Below are 20,694 nucleotides of genomic sequence, written 5' to 3'. Positions count from 1 at the left end.
TGTGGAACAAATGCCTTTTGTGTATAGATTCCCGAAAACTGAACTTTGTTTTCGGAACATGTGTTCGGTGTCTTCAGAGCACATGGCCAGTGCCCTCTCATGATCTCTGTTAGTTGCGAAAGTTTTAAAAATTTGATGTTTTGATCATTCAGTTTATAATGTGTAACCAAAGAAATGTTCCACAATTTAGTATTAATTTAGATAATCCTTTCAGATAACGGTGTCCACAATAGCCTAGGCGGTAGCCTACAGAGACGGTAGCCTAACAAATTCAGTCAGAATAATGTTAATGTAGTAGATGTTGTCCATAGCCTATATCCTAGGATTACATATCCTAAAGGTGATTTAAATAATCTGGGGTAGAGATTAACCCAATTTAAGGTAAGCTAGAACCTTTTAAAACATATTCTTTTACGGAACTAGGCAGCAGCCCAGCTTACACCAAGGATCCTAGAATTCGGTAAACAGGAAACTAAACATTTTCCCGTCGGTATAACCTCGGAACTTGCATATGATCCATATAATCTAGGACTAGGCAGTAGCTATATTAGTTTAAGTTAAACTTACAAAAACACCCCATTATTGGACAATCAGTACTAGGTAGTAATCTACTAGATGATAATCTAGAACCAGATGAAAATAATAACCTATGCAAGATGAGATAGTAGCCTAGCCTCAAGGCTACATACTAAGGCATTTGTGTTTTATGTAACCATACCCTTGTGAAATAATTAGCCCAGATTAGGCAGTATCCTAGATTAGAGTAAGTGATAACCTGACTATAAGAGTTTACATTATTGGCCTACTATATGATATCATAGACCAAATAACCTAGGATTGGATACATTCAAGGAAGTTGTCAACCTGGGCTAGACAAACATAGTAGCCTAACTGTGCTTACTTATTAGCAAATTGCTAAGTTTATATAGCCTATATATTTGTCATCTGTAAAAGTCAGGATTAGCTAATACCCTAACTAGGCTACGAAAGAATAAGCCCAGTAGTGCATATAAACAGTATTCAAGGGTCAATAACATTAGTAAGATCTTATGAAGCCTATATCCGTACAGGTGATATAAATTCTTAGAACAGACAATAGCCTAACCAGATTTACTGGAAACCCCTCAAGGGAACGTTTCTATTGTTAATTTAGTAACAGCGCAGCTGAGTATCAGACAGAAATGCAGTCTCAGCTGCACGAAACAAAAAACCAATAAGAAAATTAATTTTATGGTACAGCTTATATATATATCCTTAAGTTCTTAATTAAACCTAGAATAAGAAACGACTTAGAATAGGTTAAGCGAGATTCTTCTAAGAGATCTATGCTTAGATTAAAGTAGATTATACTAGAACTATTAAACTAAGCCATTTAAAACAGTAGCTTGGTTTAGCTGTTGAACAGATTAGTTTATAGAATAGTCCTTGTGGCATGACAGGAACTAAAATTTCACATAAGCCATTGCAAAAGGACTAACAGCTTAAGTAATGCAGCCCTATATGCTGGCAGTCAACCTAAAATCTACAACAGTTTGTTAACTAGCATATTTTGTAGCGTATTACATTTACGCATGGTAACCAAATTAACCTGTAATGTGTAATATATTAATGGCACAAAGTTTTTTTACAAAGTGTCTGTTCTTTCAAAAAACTATTTATTCTAAATTAGTTTCTAATAACAACTTGGTTCTTTCACTACAGGGCCACTACTATGCAGGACCCTCAGCTCGAGTGTTCCGTAGCAAATTGCTCGGTTCGCTTTTTGCCAGTGGGTATGGCCCATTCCACCTGCCATGAGCATAGTCCTTGCAAAAATCAGGACAAATTTGCCTGGTTGCCAGATATATGCAAAGTTTGCAGTGTGCTCTTGGCAGCAAGTTTCAAGGACGAAACAGCTTGTTTCAGGCTGTCTCGATGGGTCCTAGGGTTCAGCAAGGGAGAGGAAGGGGGAGATTATATCTTTCCGGCAGATCATCGGCAGCATATACTTAACCACGTTCTCAGAGGATCCATATTCGGGCCAAAACCCAATAACATCAGTCCCCAGGACCTCCCAGGCAAACCCTGCAGAGAAAATGGAGAAGTTCCTCTTGGAGGTGATCATCACTAGATGAAATTGATATTGCTACCGAAATGTCCTTGCTGAACCCAGAAGGACCAGGGACACTACCTTCAGCTTATCGGGCAGAAACTTTCCAGAAGGAATTCAATCCCCATGCATATTTCAGAAGCTGATCAGGATCCTTCCCCAAAAGGGATACAAGGATTCAGTTAACCCCAAGTGAAATGACTACATATTCAGAGGGGTATAGTAACTCACCCAGGGACTTCTACTCCTGGGCTGCAGGCAGTCACACTTCGGCTGCAGATGCTCAGTCAGAATATGCAAGCTCCCCAAAGGGATACACAGTTTGCAGTATTAGACCAGTTCCGTAAGGAAATTATGAGCAACATCAAAGATGCCCTTGCCACAGAACGGCAGTACATAATGGGCATTTTGCATGATTCCGAACAGGAAATTAAAGAAATAAAGTCAGTGATGTACACTCCAAAGTGTAAAAGTACTTCATCCTGCAATCGAAAAGGGAGAGTGGAAACAACAGGGGCTCCAACATTTTCCCCTATTGATGATGCTAACAATCCTTGGCGAGATGTTTCAATGTGCATTTTCTCTCCTGATGGTAAGTATCTCATTAATGAGAGAAAAACCATGATTGAAGTTGTTCATGTGGAGTTTAGAGACAAGGCAGCATTCCTAATAATGGAGTGGCGCCTGATTCCACACCGTTACGGACATGGAGAAACCTCAAAAGGAAACAGTTCTCTTATGTGGTAACACAGCATTAAAAGCTGTTGATGATGCCCTTTACCAGATCAACGGTAGGTGGAGCTATACTCCCATCATGAATAAACTCAATTAGCTCACCAAGTACCTCCAGCCTTCTGTCCCTTCACTTTTAAAATAATTAATCATGTGAAGACAAACTTCCAGAATTATGTAGTAACTAGAAAACGGAAGCCATTGGCAGAACTAAAACCATTTGTCACAGTCCTCCCTGTTTCAAAACTTCCACCAAGGAGTGGGCAACACTTCAGCTCCCTTTCGAAAGGAAAAAGCTCCCTTGGATGTTGCTACTCAACAATTTGGGACTCCTATGAGAAGAATCTCAGATGAGACAGCTTCATCAGAATTCCATGCTAGGACTCTTCTCTTTAGTATCTTGACCTCTTCCACCTTGCTAGAAGCTGCCATCAAAAGGCTTCCAGAGGACACCAGGACATATTTTGCTGCTGTGGCTAAAAGTCTCATGAGAACCCTATGGGAAGCACTCTGTGACTTTTTAGACTGGTGCTTAAAAGCGCAAATGGAAACATTGGAGGGCTCCAACAAGTCACTTCCTAATGTAACGGCCTTATTACAGTCTAATCCCTTCTGTAGGGACCTGTGTGAGGATTCTGTGGTAACACAAGTCAACGAGCAAGCACGACAACAAAATTGTACTGTGTATGCTCTTCTGGGAAAAGGAGAAATTGGGAAACAAAAACCCGAATTTCCTTTACCCAGCTCAAAAAAAGGCTTGTTTTGATCAAAAATCATATAAGCCTGCAATCACCTCCAAATCTTTTCCTCACAAACAGGTAAGTAGCCAGAAAGGACAACCTCCTTCAAAAGTACAGCAACAGCCACATAAGCAAGGTCATCCTTTTCATAAGGTCCAAAAACCATCATACAAAGGAAAAGGAAAAGCAATACCTGGAATGCCCATCAAAGGAAAAGGTAGAGGAAGAGGAGGATATCAGTAGGAATTGTTTGGTCGGGGATCGACTCCAAAGACACCACAAAGAATGGAAGTCTTCTCCTTGGGGACACAGCATTGTTCTCAAAGGACTGGGGTGAAATGGTCCCACCCCCCCTCCTTTAAAGGGGTTCTTTCAAGCATCAAACCCTCTCTAGAAGATTACGTGCAGAAGGCCCTATTAAAAGGTGCCATAGAGAAACATACGTATATTCGCCACCAGGCACGTCTCTTCAGTGTTCCCAAAAAGGATTCCTCCGAAAAAAGAGTGATCCTCGACCTATCAACATTGAACAAGCACATTCTTTGCCAAAAGTTTCGGATGACTACCGTTGCCCAAGTATGTTCAGTCATTCCAAAAAGGAGTTGGACAGTTTCTATAGATCTGAAAGATGCATACTGGCACGTCCCTATTGCTGCCCCTTTAAGCCCTTCCTAGGGTTCCAGATAGGAAAAGAGACTTACAGGTTCAAAGTCATGCCCTTTGGACTAAACATTGCCCAAGAATTTTTACAAAACTAGCAATGGTAGTTGTCCGGGAACTCAGGAAGGAAAGAATAAAACTAATATCTTACCTAGACGACTGGTTAATCTGGGGCCACAAGAAAAGAATGCCTAAAAACTTAAGAGCAGTGATCAACAGACTCCAGTCAAAAGGTTTCCTAATAAATTGGGAAAAATCCGTCTCACACCTAGCAGACGTTTTCAGTGGTTGGGACTGTGTTGGGATACTCTTCAGGGCCTGTTGTCTCTCCCCATCAAAACTCAGAGCAGGATAAGGAAAGACCTCAAAAGGTTCCTAGACCAGCTCAGAGTTTCAAGACGGCATTTAGAACGCATGATGGGTCTACCGCAATTTGCATCCATAATAGATCCAATACTCAGATTGCAATTGAAAAATGTGAACAAATTTTGGCTGTCACACGCAAGACAAAAGCTGCGAGACAGATCTCACCAAAAGAATCAAAAAGTCAGGGAGATACTTCGGCCTTGGACCAGGAAGGAATCTCTGGCGAAACAGGTCACCCGACTCCTCCATCTGTAAGAGTGACAATACACACAGATGCCTCATTGACAGGTTGGGGAGGACATTGGGAGGATCGTCAGGTGGTAGGGAGGTGGTCAGTTTCTCTGAGGAAATGTCATATCAATTTCCTGGAACTGATGGCTGCGTTTTTATCTCTCAAAAAACTCAAACCTCCGGAAGAGACACACATTCTGTTGGTCCTAGACAACACGACTGCAGTGTCCTGCATCAAGAGATCGGGATCACGTTCACCTCCTCTCAACATGGTAATGCTTGCCATTCTTCGGATGGCACAAGTAAAGAAGTGGCACCTGTCTGCAATTCACCTCACAGGGTCTCTCAATGTAATAGCAGACTCTCTATCGAGGAAAACGACAGCCTCAACGGAGTGGATGTTGGACAACCACTCTTTCCAAACAATAGCCAACATGCTTCCACAACCGGAAGTGGACCTGTTCGCCACATACGAGAACCACAAACTTCCAGTATATGTATCTCCGAACTTGGACAATGGACAATCAAGCAATAGCAAGAGATGCCTTCCTACAAGACTGGAACAATTGGAAGACGATATATCTTTTTCCGCCATTGTCCCAGATTTCCCTGAACAGGAAGGTTTGAGCAAACTCCTAACCTTCAAAGGAACAGCTGTTAATAGCCCACAAATTGGCCAAACAGACATTGGTTCCTATCACTTCAACAGCAAAACATTAAAAGATCAAGCACTTAAGGGTTACCTAGAGGTCACAGCAAACATCCCAGAAGGTCCGATTTTCCTACACCCTAGCACACGAATAAACCACTCTCTCTACAAGGGCTAAGAATAATTTTAGTGTCCCTAATCAAAAAAGCAAACCCACACTCCTTTCCCAGGTCACATGACATAAGGAAAGTAAGTACATCATTGGCCTTCTTCAGAAATGTCTCCTTTGAAGAAGTCTCTGAAAGTACAGGGTGGGCATCAGAGACAGTGTTCTTAAAACATTACTGCCATGAGCTCGAACAAATTCGTCTGTACTGCATGTCAGTAGGTGGAATGGTTAGTCCCGACCCCATAGGCTCTACAGCAGAAAACCAGGGGTCTTCCTAATGGGTGAGTATGCTGACTATTGCTGGGAAAGATATGAAAAGACTGCAACCACACCCAGCATACTTAGGTAAGTCACTACAGAACTTCACCCTAAAAGTGCAAGTTCTTGTTTAGTTTCTCATTTCTTGTTTCCAAAACCCCAAAAGGTCTTTTGGAATAAGGAATGGGGCTTGAAACTTGTGGCTTGACCTTGGACCATAAATGTTTTTCTTTTGGGTTGTTTGGAATTTAAATTTTAAGAGCGTAAGCCTTTTGTCACTTGTCAATTTCTTTGGTAAAAGCTCCTTTGAGGATGAGACAGCGACTACGCTATCAAAAAAACAGGTTTTGACGAGGAAAAACCTATTTTTGGTAGTCGCTGTTGAGTCCTCAAAACCCTCCCACTTCCCTGACAAAAGACATGGGATTTGGGCAAGGGATAATCCTACATTGACCAGCAGAGAGTAATGGAGATGGTCTTTTTGCCTGCCCGGTCGTAAAACAAGATGGCAGACGCGCATGCGCAATAGTCACTTCTTGCAGTTTTGACGTAGGAAAAACTGGGTTCAGCTTCGCTTTGAGTCCATTATACTCTATCACATGTCATAGTGTTTTCATTACGACACAATACCCGGCTACAAGACCAGGCTAGAAAAATATTTCTTTGATACTAGTCTAGTCACCATGGGAGCACTGGCACACCATGGGGGTAACTCCATTGAGGACTCAACAGCGATTACCAAAAATAGGTTTTTCCTACGTCAAAACCTTTTTTTATATAGGTAGCTTACCAAGTAACTCCAAAGCTGAACCCACATTGACAGGTGGTGGGAAGCATGGATATTTTCCATCCAAAAACACTCAATAAAGGAGATGAATTTGAAATGGAAAGGTAGCTAGCATTGGTGTAATGCTTGTTGTAACCTTACCTGGTGAGAGAGCTGCAGCAAGAAGATACTGCCTCTGGTTGGCGCTCATCTCAACATGTAGTGACGCGGCAGTAAAGCCGAGAGTTGTCCCTACTGCAGTGGGAGAACCTTGCAGTCGAGGAGTACTCTGAAGACTGACAAGGCCTTACAAAATAATGCCCTTACCCTGGGCGCAGTACAATAAATACAACCAGAAATTCATTACCACACTATTAAAACCATCACCCAACCATTAAAAGTGAAGGACTGGTTGGTACTCCTGGTACACAGCACCACTAGGCATTCCAGAACTCAGCATCCTTTAACAAGGTGAAGAGATAGAGGATTTGAAGGTATATCCCCTATCCTTCTTCCCCCAATACCATGCTAGCCATGACCAATGGGCCTAACATACTGCATTTATTATAGACTGTCTCCACATCGTGCAGATAATGGGAGGCGAACACTGATTTTGACTTCCAGTTAGTTGACTGGAGAATCATGGAGAGTGACAAGTTTTTCTTAAAAGCCAGCAAAGTGGTGGCTGCTCTAATCTCATGAGCTCTTACTTTAAAAGTAGAGAGATCGTCTTCTTGAATCTTTGAGTGTGACTCGGAAACAACACTTTAAAAGAAGGCCAAGGCATTCTTAGATAACGGTTGTGAGAGTTTTTTTTTTTTTTTAACCAAACCATAGATTCTGAGAGGAACCTCTAATCCCTTTGGTCCTTTCCAAGTACAGTGAACCCCCCGTATTTGCGGGAGATGCGTCCCCGCGAATAGGTCAAATCTGCGAATGCTTAAAACCCCTCTAAAAACACTTAGAATGGCCCATTTTGATAGCTTAAACCAAGAAAAACCCTGTAAAAATGCATATACCTGAGTATTTTAATAGTTTTATCACAAAAAGTGCATTTATTCATGAAAATTATATGAAAATACAGTAATTAGTGAATATTTCTCAGTGAAAAATACTGCGAATGGGCGAATTTTCTGTGAAAAATGGCTAGATATGTTCCACAGAGAAACCCGCGAATGTGTGAGTCTGCGAACCATGAGAACGCGAATACGGGGAGTTTACTGTAGTACTTAACCCTTTCCTATCTGTTTAGTTATCACATCACTGAGGGTACATGAGCCCCAATGTGTCTGGGAGCGCTCGATAGTGCGAAAAAATAATTATTTCGAAAATTCAGCAAAATAGGGAATTTTATGCCAACAACGTTCATTTTGCTGTCCTTTTTTTCTAAATGTTTATATTTTATGGTGGAATAGTCAGAATAAGAGTCCCAGCCCTCTAAATACATAAAAATGTGAGTTATTTAACGAAAAAAAAAAATTCTTTACTTATTTTTATATTTTTGTTCATAGCCCAAAAACTATGAAAGTCAGACGAATGAATTATTTTTTATGAGAAAGCCAACAAAATTCCCTAAATATTGACATATAAAACAACGGAAAATGAATAAATCCAGTTGGTGAAAAAACTGATAGAAAAGAGGGTGAGAAACAGAGCGCTCTGCCCGGCCTATGGTGAGAATTATCGCTAGAAAAATTTTTTTGAAGAGCCCTATCTTGGTTATTTTTCATAGAAATTACTTTGTAAATATACGAAAATGTAGAGGAAAAGTTGAAGAATAAAGGGAAAGTCAAGAAAAATGGCTTTGGTAACGGCAACAGTTTCATTTTGACGTTATAAATTGATCGAAACGAAAAAAAATGTTACCGTTGTCAACATTATCGTTCGTAGCTCAAAAGCGCTAACAGTTAGGCGAATGAATTATTTTTTATGAAAAAGCCAACACAATTCTCTAAATATTGACATATAAAACAATGAAAAACAAATAAGTCCAGTTGGTGAAAAAATTGATGGAAAGGAGGGTAAGAAACAGAGCGCTCTGCCCAGCGTATGGTGAGAATTATCGCTATAAAAAAATCTTTTTTGAAGAGCCCTATCTCAGTTATTTTTCATAGAAATTACTTTGTAAATATATGAAAATGTAGAGGAAAAGTTGAAGAATAAAGGGAGAGTCAACATTATCGTTCGTAGCTCAAAAGCTATAACAGTTAGGTGAATGAATTATTTTTTATGAGAAAGCCAACAAAATTCTCTAAATATCGATATATATGATAATGAAAAATGAGATTCAGAGCCCTGCCTAAAATCCAGACGTCTCTTATGTGATGCACTAACGCGTTTTCCGCTAGTTTTACCGTAAAAACTTTGCGAAAGCATGTTGGAAACTGTTCTCGATTGACGTCGCTGTATGTAAACAGCCACACGTGTTTACCCAACCTCGTACGCATGGTCTCTGACAGAAGTGTGGCCTGCCAGGCCTGCGTGGGTGGGATCAGCTGATGTCATTGTGAGAATTTTACTATGCCATGGATTTGCGCATGCACAGTAGAGGAACTAAAAAATTTATAGAAAATAGAGGGTACGAAACAGAGTGTTTCCAATAATGTAATCCTACATTTTAAAAAAAATATGTAAGATACGAGAGAGAAACGTGGGTAGGATCAGCTGATTTCATTGTGAGAAATTTACTATGCCAGGGATTTGTGCATGCGCAGTATAGGAACTGCTTGCCTGGCATATTGATGCCCGAGTTACACGGTCCAAGGTATGCTTTAGCCTATGGAAACCACCAACTGTCCGAAAATAAAAAAATTTACCCTACCACACACGAAAAATGTTGGTAAATTTTACGTAAAATTACGTCAGTCAGAAAAGAAGGGGGGTAGGGAGTTATTGTGTAATATTACGGCAATTGGACAGGAAAGCGTTAAGAGCTCTAACTGGGCAAAGAGTTCACTCCTGGTTTGCTGGTCCAAGGATATCTAACAAGCTCTTGATCGTAAACGAACGAGGCCAAGGGTTGGACGGGGTTTGTACTTTGCCAGGAATCCCGGTGTGAATGAGCAGACTGCATCTCCTTGTGAAAAACCCACTCGCTTACCGAAGGCGTGTAGATCGGTGATCCTCTTTGCTGTAGCTAAAGCAACTAAAAAGAGAGTCTTTCTGGTTAAATCTCTCAATGATAAAACATGAAGGGGCACAAATGTAGGGCCGGAGAACCATTTGAGGATGACATCTAGATTCCAGGCATCTGATGTAGACTTATCTTGCTTGGAAACATCAAGGGACTTAATTTGATTGCTTATGTCTTGATTAGCAGACAACTCGAGGCCTCTGTGTCTAAACACAGAGTTTAGCATAGATCCATAACCTCTGATTGTAGAGGTGGCCAGGCCTCGAGAGGACCTCATAAATATTAAAAAATCAGCGATCTGTGCTACAGAGGTTTTAGAAGACGATACGCTGTCTTCAGCACTAGTCCTGCAAAGAGTGTCCACTTTGTCTGGTAGACATTAACGGAAGACTAATGTCTGTATTTGGCGATTGCTTCTGCAGCTTTTCCTGAAAAGCCTTTCGTCTGTCAGAGCATGAGCGGATAAGCCTAGATGGAAGTGATGGGAGTGAGGCTGCTTTAGAAGGCTTCTCTTCTGAGGTAGAAGTCTTGGGAAGTCTATTAAGAGACTGAGAAGGTCCGGGAACCACTCCTTCTGTGGCCAAAACGGAGCTACAAGCATCATGGACATGTTGGTGTGGGTCATAAACTTGTTTAGGACTTCCCTCACCATGCTGAATGGTGGGAAGGTGGAAACGTTTAAAGTCCGACCAGTCATGGAGCATGGCATCTGTCACCCATGCCCTAGGGTCCAGGCCTGGAGAATAGTAGATGGGGAGGCAATGGTTCCTTGATCGCAAACAGGTCTACTGATGGCTTTCTCCACTGTTTCCACAGGCCAGTGCACACCTGTGGATACAGTGTCCGTTCCGTCGAAGGACCTGTTTGCAGCAACTTAACTTGTCCGCCAGAACGTTTAACTTTCCATGGAAGTGAGTTATTATCCTGGTATGGTTGTTCTCTGCCCAGAGAAGAAAATACTTGGCTGCTTCATAAAGGGAGAAGGAATGACTCCCTCCTTGATTTTTGATGTAGGCCAATGCGGTCGTGTTGTCTGAGTGGACTGTGATTGTCTTGCCGTAAGTCTCTGTTGCAGAATGTTGAAAGGCCAAGTGAAATTCCTTGAATTCCCTTATATTTATAGATGTGTAATTTCTTCTCTTCTGACGATCACTTCCCAGATATTACCATGTCATTCAAAAGCGCCCCCAACCCAGATCCAACACATCTGAGTACAACGTTAGGTTGGGGTTCAGCGAGTGCAGTGACTTTCCTATTGAGAACCTCTCCTCTGCAAGCCACCACCGAAGATCTTCCTTGATCTTGGGAGTGATGCGGAACCTGGAGTCTGGGAGAATTTTCCTCTGCCAACTGGCCTTTAGGAAGAATTGTAGGACTCTTGTATGTAACCTTCCTAAAGGCACGAATTTCTCGATGGATTAGAGAGGGCCGAGTAGACTTATCCACTTGCCTGTGCACGATGGGTGAGATGTGAACTTTCTTACTTTCTTCAGGCAGTCTTGAATCCTTATGTGGGATGGAAAAGCTCGAAAAGTTAGAGCATCGATCCTCATCCCCAAATAGAGAATCGACTGTGTCGGAGTAAATTTGGATTTCTGGACAATGATTAAAAAACCCAACTCTTGGGCCAGTAGAAGAGTTTTTTGAAGGTCCTCCATGCATCTTTTCTTTGATGGGGAGTGTAGTAGCCAGTCGTCCTGATATAAACAGACGTTGATCCCCATGAAATGGAGCCATTTGGCTATGGGCAAAAAGATTGGTGAATACTTGCGGAGTTGTAGAGAGGCCAAAGCGTAGAGCCCTGAACTGAAGGACCCTGCCCTGGAATACAAACCGCAGATACTTCCTTGAGTTTGGATGTGCTGGGACATGGAAGTACGCATCCTCCATGTCTATCGTTACCATCCAATCTTCCTGATGAATGGCTGACAGGACTGAACGGTTCGTTTCCATTTTGACCTTGGTGGGCGGCATGAAAAAGTTCATCACACTGATGTCTAGGACTGGTCTCCAACCTCCTGACGCCTTGGGGACGATGAACAGATGGTTGTAAAACCCCTCTGTGCTTACGTCTTTGACCAACTCCACAGCTCTTTTCCTGAGTAGCGACGATACTTCTTCCTTCAGGGCCAAAAACCTCTCCGAGCCTTCTGAGTAGGCTGTTAAGCTGATGGACGAGGTTGTCAAAGGAGGTTCTTCCCTGAACAGGATGGCATAGCCCTCTTGTAGGACTTTTACTACCTGGGGTTCTGCATTCCTGGCTCCTACAGGGACATGGAGGACCCGAGCCTCACTTACGAGAGGCCGGTTTGGAGGATGGCTTCTTGGTTGGTCGGACTGATCGCAGATTTGAGCATAGGTTGGGCTGAGATATGGCTCCTCCACCTCGAAAGGGCTGCTGTTGCAACGGGGAGGCAGTTCTTGTGCTGAACGAGACTGAAGTGCCATGGGTTGGTTCCTTGGCACGCCTTGTCGGCTGCAACAGAAGGTTCTGTGTTGACTTCTTCTGTAAGTTGGACGCGATCTGTTCTTTTGTAGCTCTTGAGAATAAAGCTGACTGATCTAAAGGCGCAAACAGGAGGACTGATCTTTAAGAGGAGGTAACACCTTTGGAGGTGAAGGTACATCATAGTTACCTTTTCTTAAGACCCCCATGGAGAATAAGGTAGCCAGCTCCTGGGAGCCATCCCTAATGGTCTTATCCGCGCACGAGAGTACTCCCGGCCAGTCTGCAGCTAAGTCCTCTTGAAGTGTACTAGTCTTCTATTTTCTTGGCCAATTCCATGATTGTCCAGTCTAGAAAGCTGAATATTTCAAAGACTTGAAAAACGTCTTTCACAAAATGGTCCAATTCCAAAGACGTGAACACAATCTTTGTGGAGTGAAGAGCCAATCTCCGCGTTGCGTCCACAAGACTGGAGAAGTCCCCTTGTGAGGAGGCAGAAACTCCCAGAAAAGGAGAATTCCCAGTGGAGTAGGACAAGTACCTCCTTGGCAACAGGCAGGAGGGAGGCGCACTGAAAACTGCCTTACCAGGCTCCTTCTTTTCTGCTAACCAACTGTCATTGCCCGCTAAAGCCTTCCTAGAGGATGAGGAAAGGACCATCTTCAGTAGTCTGGAGGCCTCTACTGGCTGTCTCATCATGAACAATGAACCAGGTGATGACAGGGCCCTTGGAAAGAAGAAAGTTGGATAGCATAAGAGGAAGTACTTCAAGAGCACTGCATACACTGCCGTAGGATGTTCTTGAGCGATGGCTTCTTCTTTGGCTTCTTCAGTGGATGAAATGGGAGGAGGAGCTAAGTCCGCCTGATCCTGCATAGCAGAAGGTTGCATCTGTAAAAGGCCGAGGATGCTATCCAACTGCCATTGGATAGGTTCCAACGAAAGATCCGTGATGGCAGGGGCTGGCGCCGAATGCTTGGCTACTGGTGCCAAGTGTACCGAAAGCAAAAATTCTGACATGTGGCACTCAGAAACTGGGTGTACGGACACTGGGCCCCGCTCAGAAGTTGGGCACTCGGACACTGAGTGCTCATAACCTGATCGCTCAGACACTGGGTGATCTGACACTATACATTCAGACATTTGGGCGTTTGGACACTTCTCGGAAGTTGGGCACTTGGAAGGTGGGTGCTCCGACACTGGGCGCTTTGACACAGAACACATGGACACTATACATTTGGAAACTGGGCGCTTGGACAACTTGGATGAGGAATGCCGTGTCAAAGACTGGCACTCCATCACCAAAGTGTTATGCACAACCTCGGGACTAACCCAAAAACTGCAGGAGGGAAGAGGACTTTGCTCTTGTTCCTTGGGAGTCTTGCGTGGGAGCAGGGAAGTGCACTCAGCAGAAGGGGCATGCCTTTTCAATGGCCTTGACACTTTTGAAAATCGTTTACGCCCCCTGTCCGCATCACTGGACGACAGAGCATGCACATCTGTATGAACGCCTTTCCAATGGCATTCCACCAAGTCTTGGGTTCAATCAACAGGCTCTGTTAAGGTGGGCAACTACCTGTGGGCAAACCCCACTGACCTCCCTTGGGCTTGCGGTTTGCTCCCTCTCAGGTGTGGGGGAGTCTAACATTTACCTTTGTTTAGGAGCATTGGTGGGATGAGTAGTCACCTTACTTGCACTGTACTTGCACACTTGCACCAACACTAATTGCACTTGCCTGGTCCATTAGGACCTTAACAGAAGACCCAATTTGGGCTACAGTATTAACAAGCAGACCAAACTTTTGGTCAATTCTAGCTTTTAGGCTGCCGATGGCATCGGGTTTGGAAGAATGGGAACCAGGTAAAAGAGTTTGAGGAACAAAGTCAGGGGGCTGGTGATCGGGGAGAACACAGGTAGAGGTGTAGAAGGCACAGGTTGAGAATCAATATCTGATTTCTGAGTAGAAACCCGACTAGCTAAAACTTTAGCCTTGGCTCTAGTAGCTGCCTTTCTCTGTATGTTGATTTGGAGTCTTATCTAGATGTGCTTCCAAAACTTTCCATTTATCCTGATCCCAGTCTTTACATTTGTCTTATTTAAGTTCAGACAAGCAAATTTGCCCTCTCCAATGGCAACACAAAGTGTGCGAATCATACTTAGCAGAAGTAAGTCTAGTATTACAGCCTTTGCTGCAGTACCCAATAGTAGACACGCTAGAATCCGACATAATAAGTCAAAATAAGTTACAAGTCTGAATAATAAACCAGTTAAGCTAATAAATAGCACGCTGCCAACACGAATGAATACTTCACCAAAGGTGAAAGATACAACCATCCGTCGAAATTCAAGTCAGAGTTGCTCAACCAACCATGTACAGTTGTTGACTGGCAGAAATGAAAAGGGCTTTTCAGTACTGTTGTACCTGTTCTTCCCTGGTAATAGGCAGGGTCTAGTTACCTCACTAAAACAATAGTGCGTTACCACGAATTTCAGATTTAGAACTGCCGCACTTAGGTGAAACTAATAGCTATGTAATTACTTGGTAAGTTATATAAAACTAGCATACCCATGGGTGTGTCCACTTGTAGTAAAACATTATAAACATGCTTTGGCAACTGCTCACACACACACACACGTGCGCGCACGTGTAAACTGGTTACATACAAGTCAACAACTTCATTGCACAATGCTTTAATAGCATTTAAGTTGAGAGTTAAGAAAAATTTTAACATTTGTAATAACATTATTTTACAAAAAATTAGATTATTTATTGAGTTCGGGCTTAGTCCCAAAATGTTTAGTTTTAAAAGCTTACTTGTATGCTTGATCCCCAAAATGTAGGCTGAATATGTTCATCAAAAGTTGACTATTATAATTATGATGTAAAGTTTGAAATCCCAGCAATAATTTACCACTGTCAATTTAATGCTCTTTCTTTCAATCTCAGAAAAGACAAACGACCGTATTTGTATACTAGAGAGACACTAGAGGAAGCCAAAACTCATGATGAATTGTGGAATTCTGCTCAGGTTGGTTTTTTCATGAATTTTATTTATTGGTTTGGTTAAGGACTTTAATATGCTAAAAGTATCTTTATTATATTGCTCTGATGGATGTAAAATTTGCATGTCATTTGTTGCTTTTACTTTATCCATAATGGTGTACAATTTTTAGAAATATCTATTGTTACAGATCCAGTTGATTAAGGAAGGAAAGATGCATGGATTTTTACGAATGTACTGGGCAAAGAAAATTTTGGAGTGGACAGCAAGCCCAGAGGAAGCGCTAGCCACTTGTATATATCTTAATGATAGATATAATCTGGATGGCAGAGATCCTAATGGATATGTAGGTTAGTATCATGGCTTTGGTTAGAGGATGCATAATATTTTGGTTTATTAGCAAACTTACAGGTTAAACTTCTGAAATTTTGTGGGCGTGAAATGATGTCTTTAAACCACCATCCCTTGAGATTTTAATGATGTCATAATATATAAGAAAAAGAATAAATCATTTAGAGTGCCAAGTTTTAGAATCAAATTCTTAAAGCGAAGGTTTTAACCTTTAAGGGAAGGGCTAAACATATATCAAGCACACCCCCAGACCGTGCAAAGTTTAAGGTTGGCCAATTTAAGAAAAAACACTTCAGTAGAAGGAGGAAGATATGCAAATGCACATGGTGTAGAAAAAATAACTATATTTTTCCCTACCTTTCACGGGGAGTTGAAAGTGACTATTTACAACCATGTGTGAGGCCTCTTTTACAAGACTTATAAAAATATGTTAATTTTTAACAAGTTATGCATGTTTTTTTTAAATAATTTATTTTATTTTATTTTGAAAAATAAAATAAAATAAATTAAAGCACACACAGTATCATAACAGATTAGAACTGAAATCAGTAACAAATTCTGAGTATATTTGTTGTAAAATATTTATGAGATTTACTGAGATGGGGAGATGCAGTAACTTTTTGTGAGGGATAGTAAAATTTGTTTGTAATATTTCTTTGCACTTTTCTTTGCAAAATTACAATTATAGCTGACATACTGTCATAAAAGATAAGAACTAATAACCAATAGCAATCCCTGGGTATAATTATGAGCAAATAAATAAAAAGATGTCCTGGAGCTGCAGAGAGATAGTACATTCCCCTCTGAAATCTCAAGTCATACTGATTGATGTCTCTCCCGTGCTGAGCTATTATAGTTGCCATAAGTCATTTGTGGCCCATTGAAGTGCTATGAACATTTTCCTGCTAAATTCATCCTAACTGAATGGCGCTTAATATTAATACTCATTTGACTTAATCTGTCCATCACTCAAAACATGTTATAGATACTTATATAATGATTCCTGTCCATTAAGGGTTAAGGAGTGATTTATTAAATATGACCAATTATATATATATATAAATCTGGTTATCGTTGTCGCTAGACAAGCGCCATAAAACCTGATCGCTGGTAACCGAGGCTGCCGATAACCGGGGACTACCTGTATATATTATATACATATATATATACTGTATGTATGTATGTGTGCACGCACATGCCATATGATGTATAGTAAACCCCCTGTATTTGCGGTCTTGCGATTCGTGGACTCACAGTAAACTCCCCATATTTGCGGTCTCACTATGTATTCGAGGATTTCTCTGTGGAACGTATTTACCCGTTATTCACGGAAAATTCCCCCATTCCCAGTATTTTTCACTGAGAAATATTCACTGATTACTGTATTTTCATATCATTTTCATGACTAAATGCACTTGATAAAACTAATTAAATACTCAGGTATAAGCATTTTTTTGTGTTTAAACTATCAAAATAGGCAGTTCTAAGTGTTTTTACAACGGTTCTAAGTATTTGTGGATTTTAGCTATTCGCAGGGGGTTGCACGTGGTATGCATCCCCCTGCGAATACAGTGGTTTACTTTCGCGGATTTCTCTATGGAACATATATACGCATTACAGTGTTTGCTGAAAAGCCGCCCATTCACATTATTTTTCACTGAGAAGTATTGACTAATTACTGCATTTTCATTTCATTTTCATGACTAAATGCACTTTTTGTGATAAAACTATTAAAATACTCAGGTATAAGCATTTTTAGAGTTTTTTTTTTGTTTGAACTATCAAAATAGCCAGTTCTAAGTGTTTTTAGAGGGGTTTTAAGTATTTGCAGATTTTAGCTTTTCATGGGGGTGTGTGGTACGCATCCCCAGCGAATATATATGATGAAATCATGTTTATGGACAAAGTTTGAGTGATTGGAAGATACTTGAGCATACAGTATATGCAAATTACGGTTCTTTTGTATGTTGTCTATTTTTGAGTTTCACAGAATGTTTTTGTTGAAAATAAACTGTGCTTGTGTATTTACGGAGTAAGCTTCAGTTCTGAAATCCAAAAAAATCCAAAAACCGGAAACGCGTGGCGCCATCCTTGTAGCCGCTCAGGAACAAATGGAGGCTGATTGAAAGACGGCCTGGATCTTGGGAGTCTCAGACCACGGACTGTAATAATAATAGAAAGCACTATATGCACTGCACATGAGTTTGTATGTCCATTGGTTTGGAAGCAGGTACTTCAGTTAGGAATGAACTTCATTCTGAATTGCAAGCATGAGAATTTGAGGTTTCCCTATTCCTTTGTACATTACAGTACTAAAGTTATGTACTGTATATGTTCCATTTCATAACCAGTCTGATTTCCCAAAAGTTAAGGGTATTAATATTTTCCTATTATTTCTTACTTTATTCCTTGTTCATGAGGAATCTGAAGTTGTTTTATTTTATAATTACAGGATGCATGTGGTCAATCTGTGGCATACATGATCAAGGTTGGGGAGAGCGCCCCATATTTGGCAAAATTCGCTACATGAATTATGATGGTTGCAAGAGGAAGTTCAAGATAGAAGCCTTTGTTGCAAGATATGGAGGAAAAAAACACAAATACATTCCCCCAGTTAAAGGGTAGAAAGTATAACTGTATGCCATTAAACTTAAATGGCATGAACATGTACAAATTAGACCTTAACAGTGAGCGGTACTTAAATATTTTGTTTTTTATGATTATTTAACAGAATAAATTTACACATTGAAAATTTAGCAGTTTGTATAGCATCACTCTTGTATTTTGAAATTATTTATAAGAATTTATTTTGCCAAACAAAACCTTTTAATTTTTGTTGACACAAAGGCTGTAAAATAAAATATTTTATGGTCTTAGAACCTCTGGTTTATATTCTAATGGTGATTCCTAATGTCCAAGGAAAAGATTTTATAAGTGAAATCTGTGTACCCATTGCAACTAAGGAATTGGATCGGAAAGTATGTAATGAATTATTAGTGGCCTAATATAAGAATATAATTCTTAAGGTGTTAGCGTACATGTGTCATTTTCAAAACTTGAAGACTTATGAGCATTTTTTCATATCGAAAAACCTAACTTCTCACATTAAGTATTCACTTATTGTGAAAGTTCATCGTCCACCATGTAGCTCTCCATAAAGGCTTCAGTTCTGACAGTATTAACAGGCATGTCACACAAGGGTGTACCAAAGGTATTATTGTGTTATGTCTCTCTTGCCCCCAGTGTTACTTTGTGCTTTTCATTGCTCCTTTGTTTTCTGCAGCTTCTCCCCACCTAAATGTCTGATCTCTAACTGTTATGCTCCACTTTCTACCACTCATTTAAGAACAATCTATTTCAGGTAATTCTAAAAATTTGTAAAAGTAACCTGATGATCTTTTGAAAGCTCCTCTGAAATATGCAATACTGTATTGTTATCCCATTTCTGCCCCAATTTTTTTTTTTTTTTTTTATTTTTTCCTTGAATAGCTGTAAGTTGAACACATGGTGTCCTTTTTTAGCTTTTGAAAAGTTTCTGACAGACTAGTACAGTACAAATGAATCTTGAAATTAGTGACTACTTGTTCATCTATGTTCTTTTTACCTAAGGGTTTTTAAATTTGTCGTTCTATATGCATATCAAAGTTGCATACTCATGAGTTAGTAGAGATCTACTATTAACTATACAATCAGTGGACAGCTTATTGTTTTAATAGTAAGACATTAATGCCTGAAGTGTAATTTAAAGTTCTAGACTGCTGTGTCCTTAAAGGGCTCATGTCACAGATGTGTAATATATGAATTGTTACTGAAAAATTGCAAATTTGGAGTTCATTAGCATCAAGTAAATATCACAGCTAGTATTCTTGTTATTTATGTCATTATTGCTTGTAAGATTGATCCACTAGGAATGGTACAGTCCATTCTGGAATTTTACATGTCCAAGGTTGTATTTGAGTCAGTGCTCCTCTGATATTTGTAGCTGCTGCTGTTATGGTAGGATCATGTTTCCAAACTGGGTCTTAATGAAAATGTAGATGAAAATGAATATTTTGTTTCTAGCTTATTTTGCAAAAAATGAACACTTTATATCCTTTCTTTTATTGCATGAATACATAAGGAGCCAAGTATTTTAAATGTCATTTGAAGAATTGTAAAATAATGTTAGTAGCATTCAGGACTCAGAAGTCTTTATATGAATGTTAGCTTTGGCTAAGAATTGACAAAAAGTGTTAATCCAGCAATCAGTGAAACTGAATTCAGTGGAAAGTCTTTTCATATTCTTGAAAAAAAAAGGACTTGAAAAGAACTAAGATACAGTAAATTTTGAAGTTGTGATCCCCTTTACAGTCAAAATGGTTTACGAGTCTACAGTATACCAAACATAAACTGAATCTCCACTAGAGTTAAGGTATTCCTCTGTTTAAGGAAGTAAATTACATTATAGTTGTAAATGATGATTAGGTTCATTACCAGGTTATTTTTTTATTGTTTTTTTGTTCATATGTGTATTCTAAAATTTTTCAAAGATTTACACTATAATTGTTTTCTAAATAAATTTGAAGTTGTTTCACATTTTTGTTTCCTTAACAGGTCATTATTGATTTCAAGAGGGCAGAACAGTAACTAAATGATTTACCATACAAATGTTTGTATGTGACATTTTTGTTTAAATGATTATTATCACCAAGTGTGTGTTATTTTTGCAGAAATCAGTATCTATGAACAAATTGTTTGCCTGCTTTTTAATTGCAATTTTTTTTTGTTTTTGTTTTTACTGAATTAGGTGGATTACTTGTCAATTACATATCAAATCAAAGGTCTCCTCTAACAAGCAACATTTTTGTCACATCATTCTGCCACTTACTGGAATATTCTGTTCGGATACATCCTCCAGAACCCAACATGACTAAATATACCATAGACCAAAGAGGCTAGCCATTACGATAACCACAAGAACCCACAAGGCGCTGAGTAAGAAGACAGGTAATCTTCATTTGGAAGGGTGCCTCTATTAGCTCCCACAAGTAACCTAACTGGTTCTTTTATCATTAGTTATGGTGCAAGGCCAACTTGTTATTGCCAATCCTCCCAGACTGAT

General features: G+C 40.1%; 1 protein-coding gene across 3 annotated transcripts in view; it reads left to right on the top strand.

The window, feature by feature from the left end:
- LOC136833466 (deoxyribodipyrimidine photo-lyase-like) overlaps positions 1 to 20,166 on the top strand; it is a 92,221-nt gene extending 72,055 nt beyond the window's left edge. For all 3 annotated transcript variants that reach the window (XM_067095660.1, XM_067095659.1, XM_067095661.1), the window contains 3 exons: positions 15,188 to 15,269; positions 15,433 to 15,592; positions 18,046 to 20,166. In XM_067095660.1, coding sequence (XP_066951761.1) covers positions 15,188 to 15,269; positions 15,433 to 15,592; positions 18,046 to 18,218 — 415 coding nt within the window. In that variant the 3' untranslated portion in view covers positions 18,219 to 20,166. The remainder of the gene's footprint in view (positions 1 to 15,187; positions 15,270 to 15,432; positions 15,593 to 18,045) is intronic.
- The last annotated feature ends 528 nt before the right edge of the window (positions 20,167 to 20,694 follow it).

This window comes from Macrobrachium rosenbergii, chromosome 51 (genome assembly GCF_040412425.1).
Source record: "Macrobrachium rosenbergii isolate ZJJX-2024 chromosome 51, ASM4041242v1, whole genome shotgun sequence".
Taxonomy (NCBI): Eukaryota; Metazoa; Arthropoda; class Malacostraca; order Decapoda; family Palaemonidae; genus Macrobrachium; species Macrobrachium rosenbergii.
The sequence above is the reverse complement of the archived record's forward strand: the minus strand, read 5'-3'. Positions and strand labels throughout refer to the sequence as shown.